A 14258-nucleotide genomic window follows, 5' to 3' on the forward strand; every position below is an offset into this window, starting at 1 on the left:
AAACGAACAAAGAAATAAGTGGAGCCAAAAAATCCAACCTGTATGACTAATTATAATTATATGATACAAAAACATTTTCTGCTTCACTCAGAGAATCTATTCTACCAAAAGAAAAACAAACTCTTTCTTAAAGTTGCAGAATAGGTAGGTAGTTTCCTCTGGATATGTTTCTGGCAGGCAAGTTCTGAGAAACCTTGTTCCAAGAATCCTGAGGACTGGAAACACAGCTGTTCAGATTCACTGCTCTACCCTTTACTCCATGGATACTCCTATCAGTAAGGCAGGCTTAGGGGGCAGACAAAATGACAGCTGGTCCATTTCTTCTCTTGCACATAAATCCCATGCAGAATAGGATTAAGATAACTGGAAAGCAACCTATTGACTGAACAACAAATCCTGCCTAGCTAAGGGATATATATGATTTAAACAATTTAAAATATTTAAAGTGGGTTTCAAATACTTTCTTAATAATTGTCACCTAAAACCAGAAGCAACATTCTAGAAACCTTCTTCAGGTTACATCAATTTACTGGTTTAGATTAGGGGAATACATGTTACATACTTTTGAGTCTGTAACTAACTCCCACAAGTAGGAGTTTTAAAAACACTTAAATAATTTTCAATGATAAATTTAGGACAATATTTTAGATCATAAGAATTCAAAGTAATGCAATCCCACTGATTTTAATTTGATCTTGAAACACAGATCTAATTCCTCCACCCATTGAGAGTAGATCCCATTTATATCAGAGTACTGATTCTGGCCCAAACCAGACATCCTTACTTCTGATGAAATCACTTGCTGCTTTAAATATTTTTAAACATTCTGAAGTCCATATACACACTTTAAGATGAACTTCACAGAAGACAAAGGTAAAATAAGTTGGTTTTGGTTTGGTTTTTTTTTTTTCAAAGTTTAGTAAGTTAGGCTATACTAACTTTGAAAGCTTAAACAGAAAGACTGTCTCTCTATTGGCTTCTGCAGCAACAATATATTTATTTTCACAGGGTGGTTGAATTTATTCTCAAATTCATAAAACAAACTCATTTAAATTCCCATGTAATCTGTCTCTTGATACACCTAAATACACTTGCCTTTGAACTTTGAGTTTGCTTTAATGTGGTAATTTTTAAAACTTCAGGTGCTGACCAAATGAAACATATATTAATATTTAAAAAATAGAAACAAAATCTTCACTGGAGAATAAAAATGGGGTCTTTGCAAGTTTGAACAAAACCTCAGGGTGGATCAGAGTATAAACAAAACATTAATGAACCCTTAATCCCCAGCTGCAGAGGGGGAAAAATCTGCTCTCGTATACAGAGTGATGACATACTAGAAAGGTGGAAATTGAAATTAAATATTGATTTCTATTGAATTATAAGGCTGTAATTTCACCATCAAGTGTTCAATTCTGAAGCCTCTTAGAATTTGCTAATAACAAGCTTGATTTGCCACTAAGATTCAGGTCTCTGTACCAACATGTAAAATGAACCCCATCACCAAATCCTGCTGAGTTTAGTCATGTCAGTGAACTAGCAGTAAAAATCCAAACCTGCTGACTGACTCTTCTGCTGGTGTCCTTACAAAGACTTGAGTTACATGATACTGAATGTAACAAAGGGATTCCAGAGTCACATTACATCTTTATGCTGTTTGATTTGCTTAGAATCTTTTCCACAACTAGATTTTACTAAGGCAGTTCCACTTGTTCTGCAAGTTTCCTAGATTGATTTTGGGTGGCTGACTCTCACTCAGGTAAATGGAAAGGTCAAAATGTGCACCATCTCTTAAGGCACAGAATGCTGTTTTCAGCAGAAGTCTGCAGCAAGTCAGCTGAATAAAAATCCAGCATGAGAGCCACCAGCATTTTAGATTCATCTTGGTAACACTGCAGTGATGATCCTGAAATCCTTACTTAGACAAAGCTTCCCCCTGAGTCCCAGATAGCTGACCAGTAATTGCACAGATTAACACTTACATTTAATGAAAGACCTGACTGCTTAAAGTTTATCTTACTTTAGGTTAGCAGTTCTAAAACTCTTCCAGCTATGAATATAGCTTTTCTGAAAATTTCATCTACCAAACTAAATTGAAACTGCCATCTCAAAAAAACTCCATGCCATCTCCAGGGCTAATATTACAACAGGTTAAAATATAAGGGTGAAATAAGATTAATAACTGAAATAATAAACTTTATAAATTTAAATAAACTTAATCGATTTTAAATATCTGTATATTACCAGAAGCATAGAAAAAGAGAGGAAAGAGAAATAGAACCATTATAAAAGTTTACTTCAGCCGTGGTCCTGTAAGAGTCTGTTTTGGGCATTTAACAGTTAAAGAAGCAGGGGCATGCTAACCGAGCACATTAAAACAAAGAGTTGGCAGCTCTTGAAGGAAAAGGGCTTGTGCTCCACTGTTCCAACTTGTCAGTCAACTCATGCCAGCACTCTCCTTGTCTGCCTCTTCTCCACACCCTCATTACATGTATCTGTCTGGACTGATCTGCTCATCTGTTCAGGGACTCTTCTGACAAGTCAAAAATTCTGCCTCTTTCTGCTCTGGAATTGGATCAAATCACCTCAGCTTTTTTTTTGTAGCCCCACCAGGAGGCTTTTTGCTTATGGTCTCATTCTCTTTGCCTTCACTACTTGTCTGTTTTTGATTTGTAGAATGGAGGAAGCCGAATTGCTGAAAGAAAGATTCCAGGCCATAACAGTAAGTGCTCATGGTTATAATTCATTATTAAAAAAAAAAAAGGCTTAGAAGTAATATCATTAATGAGCTGCTGTGTATTTGCTGAATAATGATTTATCCCAGGACAGAAAAAGAAAAGACTTTATGTCTGCTTGAAATTATTACTTAATAGTGCTAGTTTATAAGATACTGCTTTAAGACAGCTAAGTTGACTGTACTGACTTTATTATGGGTTGTATTGCACTTTAAAATTAAATTCAAAGCAGTGAAAGTGTGTGTGAAAATCACTACTGGACAGTCTAAAACACACATTACTGTCATCATACTGAATGTTTGCCTGAAGGTCAAAAGGCAGCTAGAGAATTCCAGAACAAATCAATTTTCACATTTCACAATGTGAGATTAAAGATTTTTCATTTGAACTGTGGAATTAAATACAATTTCTGAGTTATTGATGATCTGTCATAAGTATTGCTGTCTGAAAAGTAAAAAAGGACAAGCTTGGATTAAGCAAATTCCTACCTGTCAGTTTTCAGAGGAAGGACTCAGTGAAGTTTATGCTGAGGACATTAGAAAACATTTTCAGTTTCTCTTCTAAAAGGAAATCTGAGTGATGATTTCTAGTGTATGAAAGGAACAACTAAACTATTTTTAAAGTAATACAACCTGATGTTATAAAAAATGGCTGAATCCAAATTCTCCTCTGATTTGATCTCCATTGAAACTTATTTAGTTACAAAAGGCTTAAACTGAAACAAAATTTGGCCCTCTGATATAAAAGGAAACCTCCAGAAGGATCATTTACTCTCTTAGTTAAACACAAATAAAGGAAACAAAGGTATTTGTCACATTCTTAACATGATAGATTAGTTGGGAAACACTACTAGCAGAATAAATGGTGGGCAGAATTAAAAAATACTTTACCAGGATCAAAATAAATTTTAAAAGGCATAACTGGAAATCTACAGGAAACTAATAGGCCAGGTTTTAATTCAGTTAAGTTTTACTATGGCACTTGATAAAAGCCAACAGGACCATTTATTGTATTTACTTCAGACCTGACACAAGCCCACAATAAGGTAATTTGAAATGTTTTAGAGGGTTTAGAGTACATTTATTTGTTTAACTGCAATGTTGCTTGAACCAGGGTCATAACCTGGACTTTGTCTCTAGTGTATGGGCTCAAAAGATAACAACTGTTTTGGCACTCCAGAGAAGTCCAGGCCTTGCAAAGTTTTATGCTCCCTGGGAGCCAGGAGCAGGAAGAGGGCAGCACGTTTGTCTGATGAGGCTCCTGTGAACATACTCAGGTTGGCATCCTCCAGGTGCATCTTTGCTTCCAAATGAATACTGGAGAAGTATTTTTTTAAGAAACTGGGGCAGCCTCCAGCATTTTGCATTAGAAGAAATACGAAATCATATTTGGGTTCTGCCTATGACTTCATTTATTACACTTCCTGTGTCAAGGAGCTATTTGCTCTCTACTTTCATCAGTCCAGAGCATTTAATTGAAACACTCCGAGTGTTCTGACTGCAGAAAGGAGGTAGCCTAAATACGGTGAAGTTATCAGCCTTTAATCTGCAGTATGAGTTGTCTAGGGAAACAACACACTGCAGTTACAATAGCAAGCCCTCAGTGGGTCTGGGAAGGTTTGTCTCAAGGAACATACCTGGGAATTTCAAGTGCTACCTACCGGATGTTTGCTGTAAAGGATCTAACAGAGGATAGCAAGGGGCACTCAGCAGTCAACAACTGCACCTGCACTAAACCTTATTGGTTTCTGTTGTTAAATACCTGTCTCCTTGACAGCAACTGGCTCTCACAGAGCCAGTAGGATTTTCAAAGTCTTTTTCAAATCTTCTCCATGTAGCAAATAAAAAAGGAAAACATTTTTATTGTTTTTGTTAGGGATGTTTTTGTTATTAAATATTTTGATGCTCCCATGGCTCTGGAAAGGAAACTTTTTCCTTTGTTATGTAGCTACCACCTGCTACTGGTGTATATAGAACGTAAAAAGTAAAAAATCAAATGCCTCCATTTTGTTAGCAAGACTTCCATACCATAAATATGAAAGCTTTAATATTTTTGATGCTTAATGGGTTTTAATACCTGGAAAATTATATGAAAATAAAAATACGTTAGCTAAAACATTAGCTGCTCCATGGAATTTGACAGTATGTGGCATTTTCCAGGGGACCAAGATCACCATCTTTGGCACCACTGTAGAACACTGATACAAACTAATAGACTTGGCAGACAAGATATTTCACAAGGCACTGCTCTATGGATGCAATTCCCTTTCTTTCAGACAGATCCAGTTTAGAACACAGTTCATTTCTATGTACAAAAGTCAGGAAAGAGTCCCACATGTTTCAGTAGGAGTGAAAATTAACACCAAGTCTTACCTTGCATTGATGCACAACAGAAAGGAATGGCCGAAGATGCTCCTTCATAAAAAGCAAATCCTGTTCACATTAAAAAGAGCAGTAAGAGAGGATTCAAGGACTTCTGCCAGCAACATGATTATCTGCATGGGCACAGCACAAAGTTTAATAGAATCATGGCTCCCTTAGCTATCCAGGAATAAACATTCATTCCATTAGATGTATAGTCAAAGCTTCATAAAGCAAGACATGATGTGCAGACAAAGCATAGCAGAATACACCGTAGGAAGTGTTCTAACAGGTTTTTAAAGTTATTTTTGCACACGAGGTTCAAAAAGATTCCTCATATTTCTTGGCTTCTAGAATTAGACTAAACTATACAGATATATAGACTAGACATATAAAAGACAATCTATTTCAACCTATTTAATCTGGATAACTGTATAATGGATATTTAATACCAACCAGTGAAATTAAAACATTCTAGAACACCAAAGGATACAAGAAGAAAACCTTCAGAGAAAAAGCATTGGACATGAAAGAAACACAGACCTCTTAAAAAAAAAAACATTCAAAAGTTTCTTTACTGAATAGGTTCCTTATTATATAGTTAGTTTAGAATGCACTAATTTATGCCTTTATACTCAGATTTCTTTCTGCACAGTAGTTTATGTACAAATACTGATTTCAGACTGCCCAAACTCTTATTACACCTAAACTGGTACAAAAAGAATATTCAAATTGACTTAGAATATTTTTTAATCATATAAACCAAGTAAAAGTTCATTCTCTGGCTAAGAATCTTATCCAGAACTTTAGTAAAGACAAAAAGAGTTTTCCTTAAGAATTGTTATAATCTGTAAACACAAGCTCTTGTCACACTGCTCATCTAATGATTTACAGGCCATTTATACCATTATATCAGTAATATTTCCTAAGTAAGGAAAAGTGTGAAGATCAGAGACCAGATACTATGTCTTCCAAATCAGGAATGGCCAAGAAAAATCCAGAATGGCAGCTCTAGGATAAAGTCTCTCACAAGGGAAATGGAAGAAAAATTACATATTGTACTGATCCTAAATCAGTAACTTTGTTAATTGTATTAAAGAGCATTGGCAAAACACAAAACCACTGCACAGATGAAAATAGCATTTGTTTTGAGAGAGAGTCCCACCTATTCTGTTTGGAGTATTAAAAAGGCAGACAAACACCATCAAGGAAAAGTTGCAAAGTGTTTATAAATAATTACTGTACTTAGCAGACTGCGAGAGATCAGTGACACTCTGATGTTCACCTGCTAAATCCCAGCATAGTACCAGTAGTGCTTGGCCAGCCTTCCTATCCTTCAGCAAAGTGTTCTTAGAGCCTGTGGTCCCACTGCTAATTTCTAGTTTCCAGTAACAGTGAAGTGATTCAGCCAAGCACACCACGTCTCTTCCTGTTTCCAAATCCCGGATCCTAGGGAAATGGTGGAGAACAACTCCTGGCCTTATGTCCAGCATTTCCTTTCTGACTTTCTCCAGTCCTTACACACAGCTGGGTCCTCGGGTGGGCTGAAAGGGCACAGTTCTTCCTCTGTTTGTGAAGAAGTTAACTCCTTCCTAAACGATACTTTTCTGAAAGCAGACTCTTTAAAAAAAAGCTATCACTTTTTTAACAGAATCAGGCTGTTCTAATTGAAAGGAAAGAGGGATTAGCTTCCAGTCAACAAACATTACTGCATAGGACAAGAGAAGATTCCATTTACTTCCCTAAAATATATCAAGAAACAAGTACAAATATTTGTTGATTGGCACATGGCAAGAGAATAGCCAATTAATACACCTTATTAAAATTACTTTCCTTTGGCATGATTCCTTTCCCCCTGGCTGCTGAGGACACAAGGTACTAAATCAGTGTTTGGCTGCACACAGAGGAGCCACAAGGTTACCCCATGTGATAATGCTATCCAAAAACAGGAGAGGCTCAAGTATTGCCAGTGTTAAGACATTTTTCACCCATTTCCTTTTTTCTGTAATCTGTATATAAAAAGGATTAAGGTGGCACAATGATAGACCAGCACCACTTGAGATTTTTCTTCTAAAGATCCACAGCCATGAAAACAGCCTGTGCACAGGCAATTTTTTTTTTTTTAATTGAGAGGTAGCAACAACATATATGAAGTATCTTACATTTCTCTGTTCTCATACTTATCATTATTTGACTAACAAAATAAATAAATTTCTATACCTTTGTTTATTTCAGCTATTAGCCACAAGATACATAAACTCAGTGCTGGATTCACCAACAGCCCATTTCATTTAGTGATGTATCACAGTTGCTCAGTGCAGACTCTTTCCTCTCCTAAACGATGTGTGGGCTGCCTTAGGAATTTTGGTCAGGACCCATTTTTAGTCTCACCCTGCATGTACAATTCTCAATGTACTCAAATGTACTTTCTTCCTGTTTTCATCCCCTACCCTTCCCAACCATTTTTATTTTGCATCATCCCTCCTTTGTGGTCATTAACACATTTAAATGTACTTTGGAGAAAGAGCAGTGGAAACCATAGCTGTGTAGGATCAAGTTGTTGCTGCAAAGAATTATGCCCTGACTAAGCACCACTTGAGCTTTAAAATAAGGCTTTATTTGCATGGATTGATTTCACCCTACTGAACAACACATAATAATTTTATTAACAAGTAATTTCTCTAAACAAAGTTGCACTGTTCTTAATTTGTAGGACAAAAGAAAACTGCAAGAAGAAATTACACAGAAACGCCTAAAAGTAGAAGAGGAAAAAATGAAACACCAACATTTAAAGGTAAGTAAAGTGTTAGATTTATGTAACTAAAGATAGCCTTGAGTCACACAGCATGAATAAAGGTTGGGGATTTTGGAATGCAAATCTTCATACATTTAAGTTGTGCTTTTACTGTCAAATTTTCACAGCTTTCTGGAGTCTTGCCAGGACTCCATTTGACTTTAATAAGCATCACTCTTTGAAAAAAATTACACTGTGGAGCTAATGTTACTTGATCACTTTCATGGCATAAAATGAGATCATAACCAGGAAAAACTCACAGATGAAAATTAAGCCTCACATTTCAGACTGGGTGTGTTTACTCCCTAATCCCACAACAGCAGCCTCACTTGGTTCAGGGTGCAGCACAATCATAAGGTCTAAGTGCACTTTTTTCCCTATTAAAAAAATACCCTATTTATTTGGCTGTAGGCTTTTTTCAGCTTGTTTAATTATTCTTTAGTAAAATAATTAAAATAATTTTGGCAGTACACGTCATTTAGGGAGATAAGACAAAAATCTATGCTTCCAGAAATATGCAAGACTTGGTATTTTCCATACTCTTTTCATTATGTGAGCAGATAAACAGTTTCAAGGAAGAGATATTGAATCTAACACCAGGAGCATGGCGCGTCTCCTTGAGCAAATGTGAGAGAAGCATATTTAAAAACAGACTCCTTTTCAAAACAGACACCAGATCCTGAGCTTCATCCACCCTTTTCTTTTGTGTCAAGCCAAAAAACTGAGAAGCCATGATAAACTAGTTCACTGGGCCAGGCAAGCCAACATACAGCCAGGCCCAGGTTTTATTGGAAGGTAGATACTCCAAGGACAGGCTTGACCATTTGTGTAACATCTTGTCTAAAAGGGAGGGGAATATCTTTTCCAAGTCCTGTAACCTTTGAGAAGCAAACATGTGACTCTATTCCTCCATCATAGTACATGGCTACATTGAGTACTGAAAGCTGTATTTCAAGTTTCCATGTCTATAAATCCAGATGACTCTTTTGCCCTTCTCTATAAAGGGATAAACTGATCTGTTCTAGACAACCAGCTAATCCTCACTAGTGCTGGGTGCAGACAGAGCCCTAGGGCAGTTTCCTTACAGACCTAGTACATGTTTGTAGCTAAAATTAATAGGTACAATGGAGTTTTAAAAGTTAAGAAATCAAAAACCAACCTTGCACTTACTCTGAAGAAATTTTATGGAGTTTTTAGAGGCTAAAACAGTCCTGGAAAAATACTACTGAAATGGTTTTCCTTTGGAAGAGAACAGAGGATGTGATTTCTTTGCCTGTTCTATAAGAAATCATACAGATATCACACAGAAAAGATTTTAAATTAAATCAGTCCTATTGCATTTATGAGGCAAATCAAGGATCTGTTGAGGAAGTTATTCACTTGGAAAAGAAGGTTCAAGTGTACATTTAAATACTATAAATATATACTTACATACACATGTATGCTGTATAAATACATACATTATTTGGAGCACACAAAATGTAGACTACTTTTCCCAACTCAGGAATAAGACAAGCACCTAATATCAAATACAACATTAGTACATGAACATCTTTTGCTTGATGCCCTAGAAGCTTTGTCCCTTAATGAACATTCATGCTTCAGACTAATTCAGGTATTTCAATGGGGTCAAACAACAAAAGGATCCAGTGCATAAATTGCTTTAAGACAGATTTAGACTTCTAAAACATTTAAACACTGCAGTAAATTTTATTGAGGGATTATTTCCCCAGCAATTCAGGTTGATATCACTCATTTATACACATACCAGTTGTGCATGGTGAAGTCCAGAGCTCTGTGATCTATTAGTGTAACTCACACCTGTCCCCTAGGAAACTATTGCAGGTTAGTAAATCTCACTGCCATAGAGATGTTCTTGTTAGATGGATAACACTATCCTGTTCCTCATTTTGTCCTTCCTATTTATAACCCTTAGCAAAAGGTTTATTAAAAGGTTGTTGCTTTGGTTTGTGGGGTTTTTTTTGACTGGAGCTTTTTTTTTTGGTATGTTTTTTGTTTGTTGTAGGCTTTTCTATTTTAAACTTCCATTTTGTAAATAGGAATCCCTGCTCTGGCTTCCCAATGACTTTGTTTGCTGTCCCCAAGCAAACTTCCAGAAAGACAGAGATGAGGCATCATAACAGATCTTAGTTATCTGGTAGAACTGGAGAAGGAACATTTATTCCCTGCATGAGCACTTCTATCACATGAAGTGATGCATGCAAGCAAATACACCTATGTGGACAGGGCTTCACACAACTGAGGGGTATTGGGGGCTGCTAGTGTGGGTACAGGGGAAATTTCATCAAGCATTTCTAGATGCACCAACAACTAATCCTTCCTCCTATCTGGAATCCTTCTCACTGAGGCACAAGGGAAAGGACCAGACAAAATTGTTTTAAAAGTGCAGTCAGCACTGATTTTCATGTACTTTCTAAGAGCTTTTACAGTTTAGCTTATTAAGTATCAGGCTTCTGACATGCCTGAACTCCACTAGTGCTACCTTGTAGGTGCTGGTCACACACCTCCTTCTTCCTCTGGTAGTTAACAGTGTTGAACCACATTTTTTTGTGAAAAAACATGAAAGCTACTTATGCCTTCCCCAAAATGTTGTAAGGTAAACTGCCATACCCCAGGAGAGCAAGACCCACAAACTCAAAACACCTTTGCTTTCCAGTGAAAGATGAATCTTCCAGTGCTAAGCCAGCCTTGTAAAGGATTGCAGTGGAGTTATACCTGGAGCACACACTGTAAATTATTCACAGAATTTGCAGAATATTGTCACAGTACTTTTGATATGTCCCTGAACCACAAAACAAAGTGATTACTTTCCAGCCTTTGGCCCCTTCCAGGGTTTTATCTCATCACAGTGTATATGTATCCCTTTCCCTTAACACATGGAGCCTAACGCAAAACGAAAGTGCTTTCATGCAGTGCTATAACACATGCACAGCCTAGTTCTGAGCTAGAGACACTTTGTCATGGAAGGAAATGCTAGAGAGCAGGAAAAAAACCTGTCAGGCCCAAAGCAGCTGCTCCTGCACTGGCTTGTGTTGCTGCTTGTGTCGGAACAGACTTGAAACAGTGTTTTATTCAAAGGCTATTTCCAAACTACACAATGTGTCATTCTTTCAAAAATGGCTAATTAAATGAAAAAGATTACATGGCATTTAGTTGGGAGTAGCAGCAAACTGCTCTAGAAACATGCAAAAATAACACTATTGTGTTACACTTGTATTTAGCATGTTTGTTTTCTTGGGCCTAACCTACACATACAGAAGCATTTGCTGATTTCAATTGATGGTATCGGTTTCTGAGGTCTACAGTGCCAGCCCTGCTGTAAATCTCATAAGGAATTATACATTTATTTCTGGAGACATCAGTCCTAGACTAATACAGTTCCAACCAGGATGACAACCTCACTTTTCTAGAAGCCAGACTTATCATTAAAATCTAAACAGCTTGATAGAAAGGGAATTAATAACTATGTGCCCTCCAGCTTGAGAACACAGTATGTTGTGGTCAATAAGAGTTGTGCCAACACCAGACTACCTGCATCTACCAGATCATGTATCACTATCCTATTAAAATCTGCATTTATTTCATTAGAGCCTAAGACACAACTCTCAGGAAGTGCTGCCAAGTGATTCTACAGCTTGAGTCAAGGCTCAGGACATCAGTTTGGAGCAACCTGTTTACCAAGATTTCCTAGAGTCCAGTGTTGAGAGAGACCAAATGCTGTCCTGCAGGCTAAGGCAACTGTAAACATTGCTCTTACATCCCACAAGTAAAATAATAAAAAGCACCATGGAGTGCACAGACTTCTCAACAAGCCTGTTTTAGACATACTTTCTATGACATTATATGTCAAGTGGAAAGTAGCTTCTAACTGCAATCAGGTCCTACATATATATTCCTCTGCCAGTTGGGCCTCAGTAACAACCTCATGGAAAGTACACAATAAATAGAAAAGTGTAGGAAGCAACAGTTTAAGTGACCCAACACAGGATGCAGGCAGGGATTCCAAAAGCCCCTGCAAGCAGCACTGAGGTCCATGTAGCCTTCTCACCAGTGCTGGCCACACTCTGCCTCAAGCAGCAGTAGTAAAAATTCAATTTAATCTGCATCCACATCCTGCAATTAACAAAACCATATGGGGCAAAAAAAGCAAAAACGTAACATGGAAATTAGACAGCTCAAGGAATCTAAATTATAACTGGAACATTCATGTTTAATTAAAGACTTTATATGTGTGCTCTTTTTTTGCCTGTTGAAAGAGTATTTCTACGGAGTCCCAACTCCTTCCCCAAGGCAACAACTGGATTTATATCCCTGAGTTAGACTGAAAGGAATAAAAAGGGTGCAAGAAAGTTGGCATGATTTACAACTTTTAGCCTGCAAATATGAAGTTATCTCCAAGAATATTTTTTTTTTTTCACACCAGGAGTATTTTTGAGAGCTCTGAAGACTTTCAGGTACCACCTTTCATAGTGTAAAGCAGCTATAGGAAACAATCAGTCCATACAACTGTATTTCAGAATTTGAAAATACAGCTGAGAGAGATACCCTTAACTGTGCACATGCAATACAGCCATTTGTAAGCCACCACTGCACAGAAAGAACTTCACAGGCACTAATCAGGTCAGGACCTAAATACCTAAGCTCTGGATTGCCCCTACAACAGCAGCTCTAAATACATGGCAGGTCTGCTGAAACACTAACCAGTCACCAGCTGCCCATGCTCCATTTTTCCACTGCCCCTCTTACCCCACCCGTCTTCACCAGTTGAAATGTGAGTTCACGATCATAATTACACAAGATCCTTGTAAGTTCCAGGGGTAGCATTGCATCACTAACTCCCTAGAGATCTCTTACTCCTATACAGTCTTATTTACAGAAACTTTTCATCTTTTAAATCTCCCTTCAGAAGTTATGCAATGCCAGGACCCCAGAAATCAGGGCTATTGAAACAAAACAACTGTGCTTCTGACTGGAGCCTTTCACATGAGTCTGTTATATGTAGGGTTGTACAGCTGGTTTGCTTTATTGAAGACACACACCCCACTGGATCCACTTACCAATATTAATTTATTGTGGATAGCAGCTGACATACTCTACATTTTTGTTGGATGAACTAATAAAATGGGACATTGTTCCTAAAGATTTTGGTTTTTAAGCCAATCTCGAAACGCAAAAGTTGTTTAGTATTTCTCTTCCAGTGGCACTCACTGCAGTCAGATTGCCTTATGCTGGATAGATCACAATGCTGTGGATCACATCTGTGGCATCAAGACAGGTACAGTAAATGGTTGAATACCCTAACATTCAGCATTCACTTACTTGTCTATTTTTTCCCCATCAGAAAAAGGCCTTGAGAGAAAAATGGCTCTTGGATGGCTTTAGTTCTATGACTCCAAAAGAAGAAGAAGAAATGCAAAAGCAGAATCAGGAGGACCAACAACGGACTCATGAGCTGGAACAAGACATTTTCAGGTAGGGAAGTACTCCTGCCCTTGTGTCTGGATTAAAATGGTTCCATCTTAAAAGTCCTATCTTATTTTGGAAAAGATGAAAATGTCAACGAGTGCTAAACACACACAGAGTAAAGCAATCTTTGTCATGTTTTCTACTCAGTTAGAACTAGAGAATACAAAACACAATTTTCATACTTCAAATTGTAACAAATTGCAGAATAACTATATTGCAGAGGACTTGTTTCTCTAATTCCAGATATCCTTCCCATGCCTTATTCAGTAGGTATAAGCCACAACATATGGGGCTTGTTCTGAGATAGCAATTGTCGAATCAGAACTTCAAAATAACAATAAATTTTGAAAGTTCTTCAGTTTCTCTAGGTCCTGGCACAGCCTTTAATACCTGACTTTCACCATAACAGCACTTCAGAGCAGTACAGGCTCCCTAGCCCCATTAGTAATACTTATCTTCACTTTTCTATGTGTTTTGTACTCAATTTAGTCCCAAAAACCTGCTATAGTAAAGGCCTTTTTTTTTACCTTTCATTAGAGTTGTTTCTACAAATCTCATTGCCTAGTGCATCCCTATCACACAGGGCTAACATTAAACTGCAGAGACAGTCTCATGAATGACTCTTATTTACTATGAATATGATTCCAGGTGCTTTTTAGCTTCAGTTAGCACCTCCCAAAGTGAAGAGCTGTGTATACACAATCAGCTCCTTCCCTGGGTCCAGGTATATTGACTGGTACTACCCCTTAGCACCCACAGAAAGGATGAAATGTTCCTGTTCCTCTAGATTCTGGAAAGTTTCATCATCCTTTTTCAAGTCATCTTCCTCTATTTCAATTCAATAGCATTTTCCTCTCTACTTTTCTTTCACTGTCATCCTAC

General features: G+C 37.4%; 1 protein-coding gene across 1 annotated transcript in view; it reads left to right on the forward strand.

Annotated features, from left to right (window-relative positions):
• PALMD (palmdelphin) overlaps positions 1 to 14258 on the forward strand; it is a 47256-nt gene that overhangs the window by 19802 nt on the left and 13196 nt on the right. The window contains exons 2-4 of the mRNA XM_010409181.4: positions 2677 to 2722; positions 7809 to 7889; positions 13252 to 13382. Of these exons, the coding sequence (XP_010407483.3) occupies positions 2677 to 2722; positions 7809 to 7889; positions 13252 to 13382 (258 nt within the window). The remainder of the gene's footprint in view (positions 1 to 2676; positions 2723 to 7808; positions 7890 to 13251; positions 13383 to 14258) is intronic.

The sequence above is a fragment of the Corvus cornix genome, chromosome 8 (genome assembly GCF_000738735.6).
Source record: "Corvus cornix cornix isolate S_Up_H32 chromosome 8, ASM73873v5, whole genome shotgun sequence".
Lineage (NCBI taxonomy): Eukaryota > Metazoa > Chordata > Aves > Passeriformes > Corvidae > Corvus > Corvus cornix.